Source organism: Natrix helvetica (assembly GCF_964273705.1).
Source record: "Natrix helvetica genome assembly, chromosome: 1".
Lineage (NCBI taxonomy): Eukaryota > Metazoa > Chordata > Lepidosauria > Squamata > Natricidae > Natrix > Natrix helvetica.
In genome coordinates, this window is record NC_138548.1 from 324,828,689 (window position 1) to 324,843,794 (window position 15,106).

At 38.0% G+C, this 15,106-nt stretch overlaps 1 protein-coding gene across 3 annotated transcripts in view; it reads right to left on the reverse strand.

Moving 5' to 3' along the window:
* The window catches only part of CHL1 (cell adhesion molecule L1 like), a 220,055-nt gene that overhangs the window by 80,343 nt on the left and 124,606 nt on the right, over positions 1 to 15,106 (reverse strand). For all 3 annotated transcript variants that reach the window (XM_081940227.1, XM_081940228.1, XM_081940226.1), the window contains exons 3-4: positions 13,526 to 13,631; positions 11,610 to 11,800 (exon numbers count right to left, since the gene is read on the reverse strand). In XM_081940227.1, coding sequence (XP_081796353.1) covers positions 11,610 to 11,800; positions 13,526 to 13,631 — 297 coding nt within the window. The remainder of the gene's footprint in view (positions 1 to 11,609; positions 11,801 to 13,525; positions 13,632 to 15,106) is intronic.

The window sequence follows — 15,106 nt, forward strand, 5'->3', positions numbered from 1 at the left end:
AGGCCGAGTTACTACCTACTCGGCCGAACTGGTCTGAACCAGTAGGAACCCACCTCTGGAATTAGTTAATGTGTAAATATGACTTGTAAATAAATAAGTAGAAATATAGTATAATTTTACATAATGAAATTCTTTCCAGAGCATGCCTTTATTGACATTCTATAATTCTTTGCATTTTCAACACATCCTTCTAACTGTAGATAAAGAGTTAATAGCAGCATTAAAACAAATAATAGTATACCAAGGATTAATCTCATTACATTGTTTTATTTTTTTTAAGAAGTTCCAGAGTGTTATGCCTCTCATTAAGGATCACTGTACATAAGCATTTATAGAAAGAAAACAAAAATAAAAAGACTCCCTGTATGAAGACTCAATTTAAACCTTGTTTTACATCTTTGCTGCAAATCTCCCAACCACACTGTCAAAACTTCCATCATATGCTTGAGCTTCACATTCAGTAGCTGCCAATATGCCGTGAACTATGGGGAAAGGGAGCTGGTTGGGAGACGGGAAGGCTAACTACTCATCGTATCTTCCAGAGACACCATCTCAAGGTCAAAGTGCTGGGAATGGAATGCAATGACTCACCAACCAGCTCGCTGTTGAAGAGACAATTCCCAAAATAATTTATTCAAATATAATTGGACAATGAGGGATCAGCAATGAGAAGGAACTGGATGGGGAAATTAATCAGAAAAGTTTGGCCCACAAACACAGGCTAAAACTGAAGTGTCATATTACCAAAAAGTTGAATGACTTTTTTGAAAAAAGGAAAGTTGAAGCTAAACAAAACCTAGTAATACATTTTATGAAAGTTGTAATGTGAATAGTTCGCTTCTATTAAAAAAAAAAATCCCAAACCCCCTTTTATCTTTGTATCTATCGAGTTCCATAGTGTTGTGGTCCACTGGCTGCCTGTGGAGCTCGCAGCAGAGTCGGACAACGAGAAGGTTGGAGAGGAACATGGGCCAGTCCTAGAGTCTGGGGAAGGCTCAGACGAGGGCTCTGCGTCAAGGGCAGAGATGGGGCCAGGGCCATCAGGGAGTTATGTGCTGCCTCTGGAGCCTCCAGAGTCAAATATCAGCAAGGCAGATGAACAGGAGGAGCCTGTTCCCAGTGCACCCATACTGCCAGAAGGCAAGAACAGTTAAGACAAAAGGGCGACTCCTGGAGTATGGGGAAGGCTAGGATGAGGGCTCTGCATCAGAGGCAGAGAGGGGGCCATCAGGGAGTTATGTGCTACCTCTGGAGCCTCCAGAGTCGGACTTCAGCAAGACAGAGGAACAGGGGGAGCCTGTTCCCAGTGCAAGAGCTGCCAGAAGGCAAGAAGAGTTAAGACAAAAGGGGCAACTTGGGAGTAAGGCTTGGAGATGATTAGCCCCTCTCATAGGACATAAAGGAGGAGCAAAGGCAAGTGAGCCTTTGCAGGAAGCAACTGTGTTCGTTCTGGTTGGTTTAAACTCTGAAGCTGTGTTTTGACTCTGTGCTCTGTGGGGCCTTGCAAAGCTAATTGGCAATCATGTCTTTGGCAGTATTTCAAGGGAGATAAAGGTGGGTGCTTAGCAGCCTTATCCAGAAGGACTGTGGCAGAATTCTGCCAGACTCTTTACAAACTATTTGTGACTCATTACAGAGTTTGAAGGAACATAATTCACACTGTTGAAATAAAAAGAGGGTTTTTGGGACTAAGCATGTGTTTTTTACTGTCTCAGGAAGCCTAGGTCAGAACACATAACTTGAAAGACCAGGAATTCCCCCTCAAACACCCTGTGTGTGGGGGTGGGGGTGAAGGTGTGTACATGTGTGCATGTATGTATGTAGGTCTCTTTAACTACCTGCCATCGGGCCAGCAAAATCATTCAACTGGTTCTTGTTGACCCTTTTCCAAGATGAACAATGTTGAGTATGGAGAAAGATCTCAAGAACATTCATACTGGGAAGGGAAAAGAAGGAGAAGTGGTGCCACTTCCGGTTCCGGCGGCTGACGGCGACGGGCAAGTCTTGCTCGCCCAGCGCTTTCCCGGAGGGCTTCCCCACTTCTTGGGGGGCACAGGATGCCCCGTAGAGGCTCCTGCCGGAGGGGCGGCACCGCGGGGGATCCCTGGATCGGCGGCGGCCCCCCGCCTCGCTCCAGGCACTGGGGAGCACGATGGGGAGACGCTCTGGCGTCTTCGCTGTGAGGCTGTGCGGAGAAAAAGAGAGCAGAAGGACGCGGCTGCGGTGCGGTGAGGCGTAAACTTCCCTCCATTCCCCCTACCAAGTTGAAGAAACTGTCAGCAGTTCAAGTTTTTTTCTTTTCGGCTTGATTTGGAGAGGCGCGGCTGGAGGGAGGGGGATTTCCCCCCCTCGGACAGGCGGCTGGAAACAATTCTGCTCTCAGCCCCAGGGGAAGGAGGAGGGGGAGAGCCAACCAATGATGTCACGCCCTTACTAAGTGAATTTTCGGATTTAATCCCATAACATAATGATGATCTGGAAACTTTGGGAACTTTGAACTTTGAAAACTTTGTTTTTTGCCTCTAAACCCGAAGCTGGCAGGGCAAGATGGCACACTTCCGTTGTCTTTATGAACTGTGAAACCTGACTCCACCTTTAAAACTTCAGGCTTCCGGTCTTTGTCTCCGTGCTACTCAGATAAATCTCTTGTTGATTGCTTTCTTTTGAACTCCCTGGAGTGAAAAACTTTGCTCTATTGCCAGGGTGATTAGAAAAAAAAATTCTCTTCTGCCTGGACCTTCTGTCTCCTGGACTCTTCTGGCTGTTCTGCCTCTCTGACTGATCATTCTCTACACTGACTGAACTCTTTACTCCATAAACAATGTCACCCAAAAAAACCACCTCCTGGAAAGCCTGGCTTTGCTGCCTCTGCCCCGACATCTGCAACCTCCAGTCCTAGTACACAATCAACGATAACAGCTTTGATGCAACCTAAAATTACAGAGACGGAGTTTCAACAAATGTTCCAGCAACTCTTACAGGGACAAGAGGAAATAAAGAAACAACTGAAGGAGATGAAAGAAGAAATTAAAGAGAACCAGGCTCAAATTAATAAGAACTCACAGAGACTGAATCTTTTGGAGGGTGGGACGGCTGAGATGAGGGAGGGGATGGAAGGGGTGCAGAGGGGAAACAAAGAACTTGACACCCAACAGATGAAAATAGAGTTTGAGAGAATGTCCTTTTACCTTAGATTCCAAAACGTGATGGAGGCAGATGATGAAAATATAAGGGACATCATGACAAGTATTTTGGCTGAATACATCCAGAAAGAGAAATAACAGATGGGGTGGCAAATAGATCTGGTTTATAGAGTGAACTCAGCCTACGCTAGAACACACAATGTACCCAGGGAGGTACACATTAAATTTCTCAGAAAAAGTACAAGAGATGAAATTCTGAGTGCACAAAGGGGGCAAGCCTTGACATACCAAGATAGGGAGATAACCATTCTGAAACAGATCCCCAAGAAAGTGAGGGGGAAAAGAAAAAGCTATTCACAATTAGCGAATAAATTATACCAGAAGGGGGTGTGGTTCAGATGGTTGATGCCTGAAGGTATGCTAATATTCTGGGAGGAGAAAAGAGTTAGAATTAATACACCCATAGAGGCGCAGGCCTTTATGGAAAAAAAACAAAGTACTCCTAGAAAAACCAGATGATCCTCCAACAGACATACAGGACACGGGAGGGGCCGGAGCTCTGTCGGCGGGGGGAGATGGGGCAATACCGAGAAAGCTCAGATCACAAAAATGAGCAAGAAAATCCACCTGATATAAATTGATCGAAATTACTAACTGAATTTATATGCTGACTATATGTTACTACTTAGTAATGAACTTTGTGTAAATGTATACTATGAGTATGGAGGGGGGGCACCTACCGCACATCGCAACTGCCAAAATTTGTAACCTCTCCCTTACCTTTTTCCCTTGTAAAATGTTAAAAAAACCAATAAAACTTTGTTTAAAAAAAAAAAGAAGGAGAAGTGGTGCATTTAGCCTTTGGCTCACAATTATAGGAGTCATATAATAATGCTGAATTGAAAGAATGAGGTCTAAGACTAATGGGGAAACTTAGAGTTCTAAGTGTATCATACATAGAATTAAAGAACATCATCTTAAACTGTGGGAAGCCATTGGCAACCAATACAGATCTCTCATTATTACAAATTGGATTTATTATACTGGCTAACAGCCTGGCTGTCACATTTTGCACCCAGCTGTATACTTCAGTATTTCTGTATACTTCAAATGTCATGATCAGCACCAAACTCCAAACAATGTCTCCTCCTTTTGCTACAGGAATAGATTGAAAATTAAAAGTTACAGAATGTCACTGTAAGTCATTATATAGCTTAGCAGTTAGTGCCTTCAGCTTTCTAACAGTCTTCCATTATGAACTAGAATATAATTGAATAATTCAATACTTCCCTCTATATTTATGTAAAATAATTCTTAATGTTCACTCAGTTGAAAGTGCATAAACTCTTATTTATTTCAGCTTTCTTATTTTCTTCCCTATAATATTGTAGGGCTATTCAGACTTAAAATTTGTGTAATAGCCCTTTTTATACATTTGCATTTTCATTGTGTTGTTGGAATAACTGGAATGTGTAAACAGGACTTTTATTTTCTCCTTCAGCAGGATCCTTGTTTGACTTTGAAATCCCGCTGTCACTGAGCAAAGTGTAAACCACTCAATGGTTTCCTTGGCATAATTGATGTTGAAAAGCATGACTTGGTGCGATTTCTTTCTCTGTTCACTTTTTATATGGATGATGAGTTGCCAAGCACCTAGTATCTTCCTTCAAAATTGTGGAGAGATGCCTGCCAAGAACCATGCTATTATCATGATGTCATATTTATCAGGCTATGCTTTGATTGTGTTTGTACATAAAAGGAATTGATTTATTTTAAGGTCCTCTACAACCCCACTTATCAAATTTGGCCATGCAGAATAGCATTGTTTAGGTACTAACTTAACCAAAGAGGAGATAGGACAGAAAAGATGGACCTTGCAAAGATGCTAAGGTTTCTCTGTGATAATTAAAAGTTCATGTATTTAGATATGGAGGGTGATGAGATATGAACTAGCACACAAAACACTATTTTTAATACAATCTACAATTCCTCTTTCCCTCATCATTTCTTCACTCTGTCATATATACAGTATATCCCCTTAAAAATGTTAGGAATTTTCTTTTATTTTCTTTTATTTGTTTTAGTATATAAACATACATATTAAAATATATCAATAGTCACCTTTTGGTTGATGGATCATATGTGGAGCATAAAGAACATATATGGATTATAGAGATATTGGAAATGAATAAATACATTTTATTTCTCCCCAAACACATCAGGTTTAAACAGAGGTGAGTGGTATTCAAATTTAAGTAATAAATAAAATAAATAAATTGGGTTATTTGTTCTTTCACATCTAAGCCAGCAAGCTGATCTTGAACAGCTACGTACAGTATATGAGTACATGAGTGAGAAAACCACCAAACAATACTGGGGCTAAGACCATACAGGGAAGAAATCAGGAATAAGTCAATATCATACCACTTATGTATAGTTGTTCAAAGTGCCATATGTATTTGGCCATGAAGTACCATGAATAAAGAGAAATTTTCCTTTACCTTTGCATAAAAAGCCATTTATATACAATTATAGTCAAATGTGTGACTTTTCATTTATTTATGTGTACAGAAGGTTAAGAAAGCAGTTGTTCTAGAGCAGTGGGTGCATCTTGAAGTAGTTGCCTTAATTGTCTTTATGATATCTTGGTATCCTTTAGGCTTGCTATTTTGCCTTCCTCTGCTCTTAATATGTTTGTCTAAAATAACATTCCATAGTTATAGCCAAATATCATAGTCAGTATCTCTATAGCTGCAGTCAACATCGTAGTCTAGTTCATATTGCCTTTATCTTTTGTTTTATGAACTTTACCAATTTCCTGCTCTCTTTAATTGTAAACAAAAAACAGGTTCTGTTGTCTATATTAAAAAAGTTTGCTTCCAATTGGAAAAATTGGAAAGTGTGATTTATACTTTTAAATAGCAGAGATGTTGATTGAGTTGTCCAGAAGGCCAGGAAATTTATACAAAATATTGTAGAGGAGAGATTCAAATGGAAATGTTAATTGAGACTAAACAAAAACTCCAACAGCTGATGTGGGAAACTAAAAGGGATTATACTGAACTAGGCACTAGCGATATCTTTCTCTCTCTCTCTAAATGTTGGACCTGATTATGGATTACAAATGTTTAATATGGAATATAACTGAAGCAAATTCTCCTTGAGAAAAAATATTATTTGAAAAAATATAATTTGCCTACAAGAAACATATATTGAAAATAAAATATTAAAAAAACTTATTGATTAAAACATAGTGCTTTTTTTCTCAGTAAGAACAGAAAAAGTGGAGTTATTATATAAACCCCAATTAATGCTGACTGATGAGCAAGGCAGATTTGTATGGGTGAGGGAATATTAGGGAATATTGTTTTGTTTATCGTGATTTTAAGTTAATGTTCTGGGTTTTTTTATTACCCGGATTTGAACAGCATTTCAGCTGAAATAGAAAAGGGAAAACTAAGCTGTGGTATGGACAATTTGAATGAGGGGGTGTTATATACATTACCCTGAACTGTTGCAAAATAGCATACATATCTACAATATGTAATAACAATAATAGTAATAATAATGAAATAATGACAATTAAAAGAAGAAAAATGTGGAAACTATATGCACATTTTCTCTTCATTTCTAAGATTTCTAGATTTTCTAACCGCCAGAAAGTTTTTGCTCTTGTTTTTACAAACATCTATTAAATGTCAGCCCTCAGGCTGCCATCCAGGGGGACCCTGTCCATCACCATGCCCACCATGCAATGCTGCCACGTTGATGTTGCCTCTCTGATGTCGATTGACATGTGGCTTTTCTACCCGGGTGCAACTGCCTCCTCTGATGTAACTCTTCTACTCGGGTGCAACTCCTACTCTGATGTATCTCTTCTACCTGGGTGCAACTGCCTACTCTGATGTAACTCTTTTGCTCGGATGCTGCTAACCAGGAAAGAGGCTAGGATGACACTGAGTGGGGGTGTGGCTGGAGGTGTGGGCCATGGTGATTGGTGATGGTGGGTGGGTGTCATCTGGGTGGAGTCTTGGGTGGAGCTGGGTGGGGTAATGGTATATATATGGGTGATGGTGTTAACTTGGTTAGAACTGACTTGGATTTGATTACCTTTGTATCATTGTCATTTAGTGCTGGTTATCACGTAGTTTGTTAGATAGAGATAAAAGTTTTTCACCAATCAAACTGAATCTCTGTTTGTATGCAACGTGAATGCCGGAACGTGACATTAAAATTTGTTGAAAAATGGATCAGTTATAATTTTATGTAAAAGTTTGTGGAGCATTAAAATAAATCTCCAGAGAAAAAGAAGGGATTCAATATTAAACACTGTCTACCCAAATCAAATCACTGTCTGACACTGATAACACTATTCTCCTGAGTACTCTTTAAATTGGTTGTATATTAATATGCCTGCTAGCTCATTCCTGGGGAAAAAAGAAGCATGGTGAAAGTCAGCAAATAAATTTTGCACAGCCCTGATAATATATGTATGCATAAATTCAGTCTCAATCCATGTAACTTAGGGCTAAACTATTCAATACATTAAAGATGTAATGCATGATTGCCTTCTGGATTTTATTTATAATAGAGCAAGAACATTGTCTTTGTTTGTGAGCAAAGCTTAAATTCACTATCAATATTTAGATTGCGTTTAAAAAGAAAACAAAGGTAGAGGAGGAACGGATAAGTGAATCTTGGTGTACATATGTGTAGCTAAGGAAAAAAAAACACATATCATTATTCTCTGATGTTTAGTATATGTGGTTTAACTCTAAGCTAAAGTACTTTGGAATTTGTTTCTTTCTTTGTTTATCAAATTTGTGTGCCAACCCATCTCGCGACTCTAGGTGGCTTGAATAAAATACAAAATAAAACATTAAAAACAATAAAGATCTTACATTAAAAAAATATCAATTAAACTAAAACTAATCAGGATAACGAGGGAGGAAGCGAAGCATGCACAGAGAGGAAGTGGGGTGTTTTCTAGTCCATTAGCCACCTTCAAAATGCCACATTCTCATTGGGGCCCCAGGCTAGTTGTCAGAGCCATGTCTTAAAGGGTTTTCAGAAGGCTATAAAGCATAGGAGTGAATCTGACTTCATATTCACATTTCAAAATGAGTTTTTGACATTGACATTTCCATCAGATTCATATAGAATTCCTCGCTTGACATGTTCAAAGCCAACTAAATTCTAAGAAAGCACCTAATTATACAATTAAGATTCTGAAGCTGTGATCTTGCCATCCTGCCTAAAGCACATGGTAGCATTTCTGCCTTCCAGCAGCTTTTTCTTCTATTTGGTCAAGTCTCACCCTCATTTTTTTAAGTAAGATATTGGATAGCCATCTGTCTGAAATGGTATAGGGTTTCCTGCCTAGGCAGGGGGTTGGACTAGAAGACCTCCAACTCCCTTCCAACTCTGCTATTATATTTGTATAAGTACTGATAGTCCTTGAATTACGACCATTCATTTAACTGTTCAAAGTTGCAACAGCACTGAAAAAAGTGCTGTTTTTCAGAGGACCATTGCAGCATCCCTGTGGTCAATTGTGTGATCAAAATTCAGATACTTGGCAACTAGCTCATATTTGGGCAGTCATGTGATGTCCTTTTGTGACCTTCTGACAAGCAAAGTCAATAGGAAAGCCAGACCCACTTAACAACCAAGTTTCTAGCTTCACAAGTGCAATGATTCACTTAATAACTGTGGAAAGAAAGATCATAAAATGGGGCAAAACTCACTTAACGACTGTCTTACTTAACAATAGAAATTTTGGGCTCAATCGTGGTAGTAAATTGAGAGTTTTGTTGAAGATTGAAGTTTTGTTTAAGATTGACGTTTATCCTAATCCAAAATTGGGATTGTTCTGTGAATGTAAAACCAAAAAGCAGGGCGTGTAGACATTCTCAGTCATCCAGGTCCCACCTTTGGTTGTCCCAAGGGTGCTTTTTCAGGAGGCAACTGGACTTTCTTGTTTTTTTTAAAGACATTTCGCTTCTCATCCAAGAAGCTTCTTCAGCTCTGATTGGAAGGATTTATATTCCTTGCAGATAGCTGGTCATTTGCATCCTTTTAGAGAGTCGTTGAAGTACTTGGAGGTTTATCTGTGTCCTCAGGGTCACCTGAGTAGTTCTCCTGGTTCCTGTAGTCAGAGGTTCCTTCCTGTCAGAGCTGAAGAAGCTTCTTGAATAAGAAGCAAAACATCGTCAAATAAACAACAAAAAAGTCCAGTTGCCTCCTGAAAAAGCACCTTTGCGACAACCATGACCTGGATAATTGAGAATCTCTACAGAATGTTAACTATACAATTTGGTATGAACACCCTTTGAATTGTGTTGGAGTAGAAATGGATTTCCAGGTAAACTTCCAAGTGCTTCAACAACCCTCTGAAAGGATGCAAATGACCAGCTGTCTGCAAGGAATATAAATCCTTCCATTCCCCACTATCCAGAGCTGAAGAAGCTTCTTGGATGAGAAGCAAAACATCTTCAAAGAAAATAAAACAAGAAAGTCCAGTTGCCTCCTGAAAAAACACCTTTGTGACAAAAAGCAGAGCCTAGTACTTTTATTTTAACATTCAACAGAGAACTACAAAAATCCTTCAAGAGCTGAACCTTCTGCCCAGGGGAGATAAGCAGTACTCTTTGCCCACAGTGCAAATCCTTCAGTTAATGAGCTAGTGCTTTGTGCAAGGAAGAAGACCTGTTATAACATCCTGGGCAGCACTTGCTTTTAGAGAAAAAAGAGCAGTGGTGGGGTTTTAGGTCAATCTTCTCAAGATAAGAGGAGCAGCACAGTTGGTTGACACAGCACTGAGTCTACTAGATCTGGGCTGTAATAACCTTGACAGCTGTTAAGTTCCAGCAAAGACATTTTGCTCCATCTCTGTAACTCCTAATCAGCACAGAGTGAGGTTGTCTTGCTAAGCTTGCCTGAAACTCGCTTTGGCCTGTTGCCCATCCCTTAAGGCATCCAGGGTACCTCAATTGCCTACATTCTTCTATGATCATAACCACCATTAATGCCTTGATTTTATGTAATATTTTGCCTCCTCCAAGTGACATTACTGGCTTATTGCTATGCTGCAATAAAATAAAAACATTGAAATCATGGTCCCAAGCCAAAAAAAGTCAACTATTATTTTTGCCTTAGATTAATTACAAGTCATTTTTTAAAAAGTGATTAAATTACAAATCATTTAATTCATCATTCAGTTCATAGCGAGGACAGCTTTCACACATATTTTTCTACTGCGCCAGTTTCTCCTTTTTATAGAATGGGAGTCATTATTCATAAATAACTTATGCCTTGGTTCAAACAGAATACTGTAATGTGCTCTCTATAGGGCTACATTTAAGGACCGGTTGAAAGCTGCAACAGGTCTACAATGCAGCGGCACAGGGAATTAAGCCTACCATAGACCACCAGTTTTAGCTGATGGCAGAACCTGAGTTTGTAAGCTAACTATAATCAATCCTGATTACTGTTTGGATGGGAGACCACCAAAGCATACTTGGAACTTTAGATTGTGAAAGTGAAAAAACATTGTGAAACAAGACTATGGCAAAACCCTCTCAACTGCTGCTACGAATGTTAAGAGAATATGTCCATAAAATCATCAGGAATCAAGTTGGGTTTGAAGGAGATTTTACTAATGTGGATTATAGGCTTCTTACCTTTAAGGTTTACATTTAAATTCAAACAGTGGCTCAGTGGCTAAGACACTAAGCTTATCAATCAAAAGGTCAGCAGTTCGGCAGTTTGAATCCCTAATGCCGTGTAACAGGGTGAGCTCCCGTTACTTGTTCCAGCTTCTGCCAATCTAGCAGTTCAATGTAAAAATGCAAGTAGAAAAATAGGAACCACCTTTGGTGGGAAGGTAACAGAGCTCCATGCACTTTCAGATTTAGTTATGCCGGCCACATGACTATGGAGATGTCTTCGGTCAGCACTGGCTCTTCGGCTTTGAAACAGAGATGAGCATCACCCCCTGGAGTCGGGAATGACTAGCACATATGTGAAAGGGGAACCTTTAAATTGATTTCTAATGTCTCAAATTAAAAATGCTGAATAGATTTGCTCAAATAAAAAGGATTCATAATTAACTTTCCCAACTCTTTATTTTTATTCTTCGAAGAAGTCTCACTACATTTATTGCCATTTGATGTATTCCTAAATGCATAATTGAGAAAGCGGATGAAAAGGAAGAATCCAGAAGGAATACTTAAGACTCAACTAGAATACAGGGAATGCTTGTCCCAATTCTCCAAAACAAAACATCTGTACTGTTCAATCAAGGCCCTTCTATATCCTGGGTGGTTCTTATAAATTCCACATCAAGTCAGGTACAATTAAAGCAATGAGCTACCCTAGCAATAAACAAGATGTTCAGCATCTTACAATTTAGCTGTTTAGAGAAAGTACATTGAAATAACAATAATTGTCATCACAAATACTCACCTGGAACTATTAGCTCAATTTCCTCTGACATAGAAGTTCCCAACTCATTGGATGCATAGCAGCGATATTTTCCTTGGAAAAAGGCTATGTTGCCACGATTTTTAACTACAAATGTTCCTGAATTATTAAATGTAGTTATCCGTGAGTCACCCAACAGACTAAATGGTTTTCCATCTTTTGTCCAGTTAAAGCTAAAATGACATTAAATACCATTAAATAATTTTGAAACAGTTATAATGTATCAATATTGTATACATTAAATACCAGAGATCTTAATAATTTTGCCTTGCCTTTTCTCGTCTATGCATGAATAAATTAGATAGACTACATAATAGATATATTTCATGTAATGCATTTTGATAAAATCAACTGAAATATGTTGCATTCTATACTGGGCCACTCAAAACCTCAAATTAAAGGATAACTGTCTCAGCAGTTCTCCAGTGTATATGCTGAGGGGCACATATTACATAAAATAAAACATTTAGAAAAATTGCTAAGAATACAGAAGAATGTAGAAGATCAGATCTAATGCTTATCTAGAGACTATGTAGTGCAAACATTATAAATTAATGTGTAGTAGCCTTCATAAACTTTCCCTCAGTGTCCTAGAAGTATTATGTGAAATACAGAAGTGCTGTTGTTTACCTATGTACAAATCCAGGTGTCAGAATAGAGTTGAAAGGGACTTTGGAGGTCTTCTAGTCCAACCCCTCGTCAAGAAGGAGGCCCTATATCATTTCAGAAAAGTGGCTCTCCACTCTCATCTTAAAAATCTCCAGTGATAAAGCACCCACAACTTCTAAAGATTAGCTGTTCCACTGGTTATTTTTTCTTACTGTTAGAAAGTATCTTATCTTGTCTTCTACTATGGAAAATAAGTTGGTCATTCCTCTCCTTTGTGGCAGCCCCTCAAATACTGGAATACTATTATCATGTCACGCCTACTCCTTCTTTTCTCTAGATTGACCATACCCAAATCCTGCAACCGTTCTTCATATGTTTTAGTATTCAGGCCTTTAATCATCTTAGTTGCTCTTCTCTGCACTTTTTCCAAAGTCTCAATATTTTTTTTTTGCAATGTGGTAACCAAAACTGGATTCAGTATTCCAGTTGTAGTCTTATTAAGGCTTTGTAAAATAGTACTAACAAAAATATACAACACTTAGTGATAGTCAAGGTTACTAATAAGCTATCAAATCAAACTAGAAAACAATAAAAACAATATAAATAGAAAGATACAAGCAACATAGTTATACTCATAATTGGGGAAAGATAGATACTAGGAAGAAAGAGAATAATAATAGTCATACATTCTTGGTAAATTATTGACAGTGTTGTGGCAATTACTTTTTAAGCAGAGTGATGGCATTTGGGGGAAAAACTGATAAATAAATAGTAGTATCAATAATATTATTTACAAAAAAAGGATTTTAAAAGAGAAAAGGCATTTAAATTAGAAATCCAAGTTTCAGGCCAAGGGCATAACATGGATAAGAACTCATTACGGAATGTTTCAAAAGAAGTTGACTGAAATTTTAAAAATGAAAATGAAAATAAACCAAGAGAATGACCTGGATATAGGTAATCCTCAACTTACAACTGATTACTTAGCGAGTGTTTGAAGTTATGACTGATCTGAAAAAGGGGACTTACAACCCAGATTCAAAATTATAATACTAGACTGTCTAAATTATCTCACAGGGTTTTTGTTGTGGAGGTATGTCTTAGGAGGAGGAAGGAGTATTAAATATGTTCGCTGCTGTATTTATAAAAATAAAAGCTGGATATAAATATAAATACATAATTACAAGAGGGAGAGACATTTTTTTAAAGAAAACAGTGGAAAACAAAGGTTAAAAAAGAACTAAAAAAGAAATAAATATGCAGAGTGTTCCAAATTCAGTGACACTTACATTACTTGGGGGTTTCCTTTAGCTTCACATTTGATTGAAAATTCATCATCAAAAGGGAAAGCAACCTGATCTGTTGGCTGTGTTGTTATTGTTGGAAGCTGTTGCACTGAAATACACAAAGATAAAATGAGTGGACAAATGAAACCAGCAGACCCTATGTGCTTATGCCTTGACTTTTTAATTACATTTTTAAAATAAGTTTTACAATTATTTCCCCCCTTTCCCTCCCTCTTCCCCCAACCCTACCCCTCTTCCCTCCCTCCCTCCCCCCGACCTCCCAGAGCAGAATACAGGGTATAAACATTTAACAACCATACGCTAACATAAGCTAACTAATTTTAACATGCTACCATTCTTGTGCTTTAACTCCCCCTTTATTAAACTAGCTTTAAATAAATTGTAGCATTCCTTATGCCTTCATTCATAAGCTAACTGAATTTTTTTAGTCCGGTATTTGTTTTGAATATAGTCAATCCATCTTCTCCCGTCCAGCTTATACTTCTCATATGAGTGGTCCTTCAGATATGCTGAAATTTTGGCCATCTCTGCTAACTTTACTACTTTTAACGTCTATTCTTGGATAGTAGGCAACTCTTCCTTCTTCCAATACTGCGCCACCAACAATCTTGCTGCCGTTGTTGGGTTCAAAATCAAATTAGTCTCTATAACAGTACAATCTGAAACTATACCTAACAAAAACAACTGGGGCGTAAACTTTATCCTCTTTTTCAAAATATTTTGAATAATATTTTTATCCAAAATGCTTTAACTTTTTTACAAGTCCACCAAATATGGTAATACGTGGCACTAACACAGTCACATCTCCAACATTAAGATTGTAGATTCAGATAAATACAGGCTAACTTTTTTGGATCTAAATGCCATCTGTACAGCATCTTGTAAAAATTCTCTCTCAAGTTCTGAGCTTGTGTAAATTTTACATTTCTTACCCAGATCACTTCCCATGTTTCCATCATTATTGGTTCTTCAAAATTTTGTGCCCATTTTATCATACAATCTTTAACTAATTCTGTTTCAGAGTCTATTTCTATCAATGCATTATACAACCATCTTATATACATTTGACCCTGGTCCCTAATTTGTTTTACCAAATTATCCTCATTTTGGATAATACAAGTTTTCTGGTCTTTTTTCCATCTAGCCTGTAACTGCCCGTACTGAAACCAGGTTTGAGTTATCCTTTCCTCTCTTAGTACATTCAAAGATTTTAACTGTGGTACACCTCTATCCATACTAAGAAGTTCTGCATATGTAATTACATCTTGTTTTTGTTCTATACTTATGTTCTCTATAGCGTGTCTGGGCACCCCCCACATAGTATCTTATCATTTAACCTATATTGATATTTTTTCCAGACACGCAATAAAGCATTCCTTAAAATATGACTTTTAAAAATCTTATCCACCTTCTTGTCATATATTAGATAAGCATGCCAACCATATACCAGATCATAACCCTCAATATTCAATATTCTATTCTCTGTTAGATTAATCCAATCGCTAATTGTTGTTAAAACTACTGCTTCATAGTATAATTTTAAGTTGGGCATTTTTAAGCCTC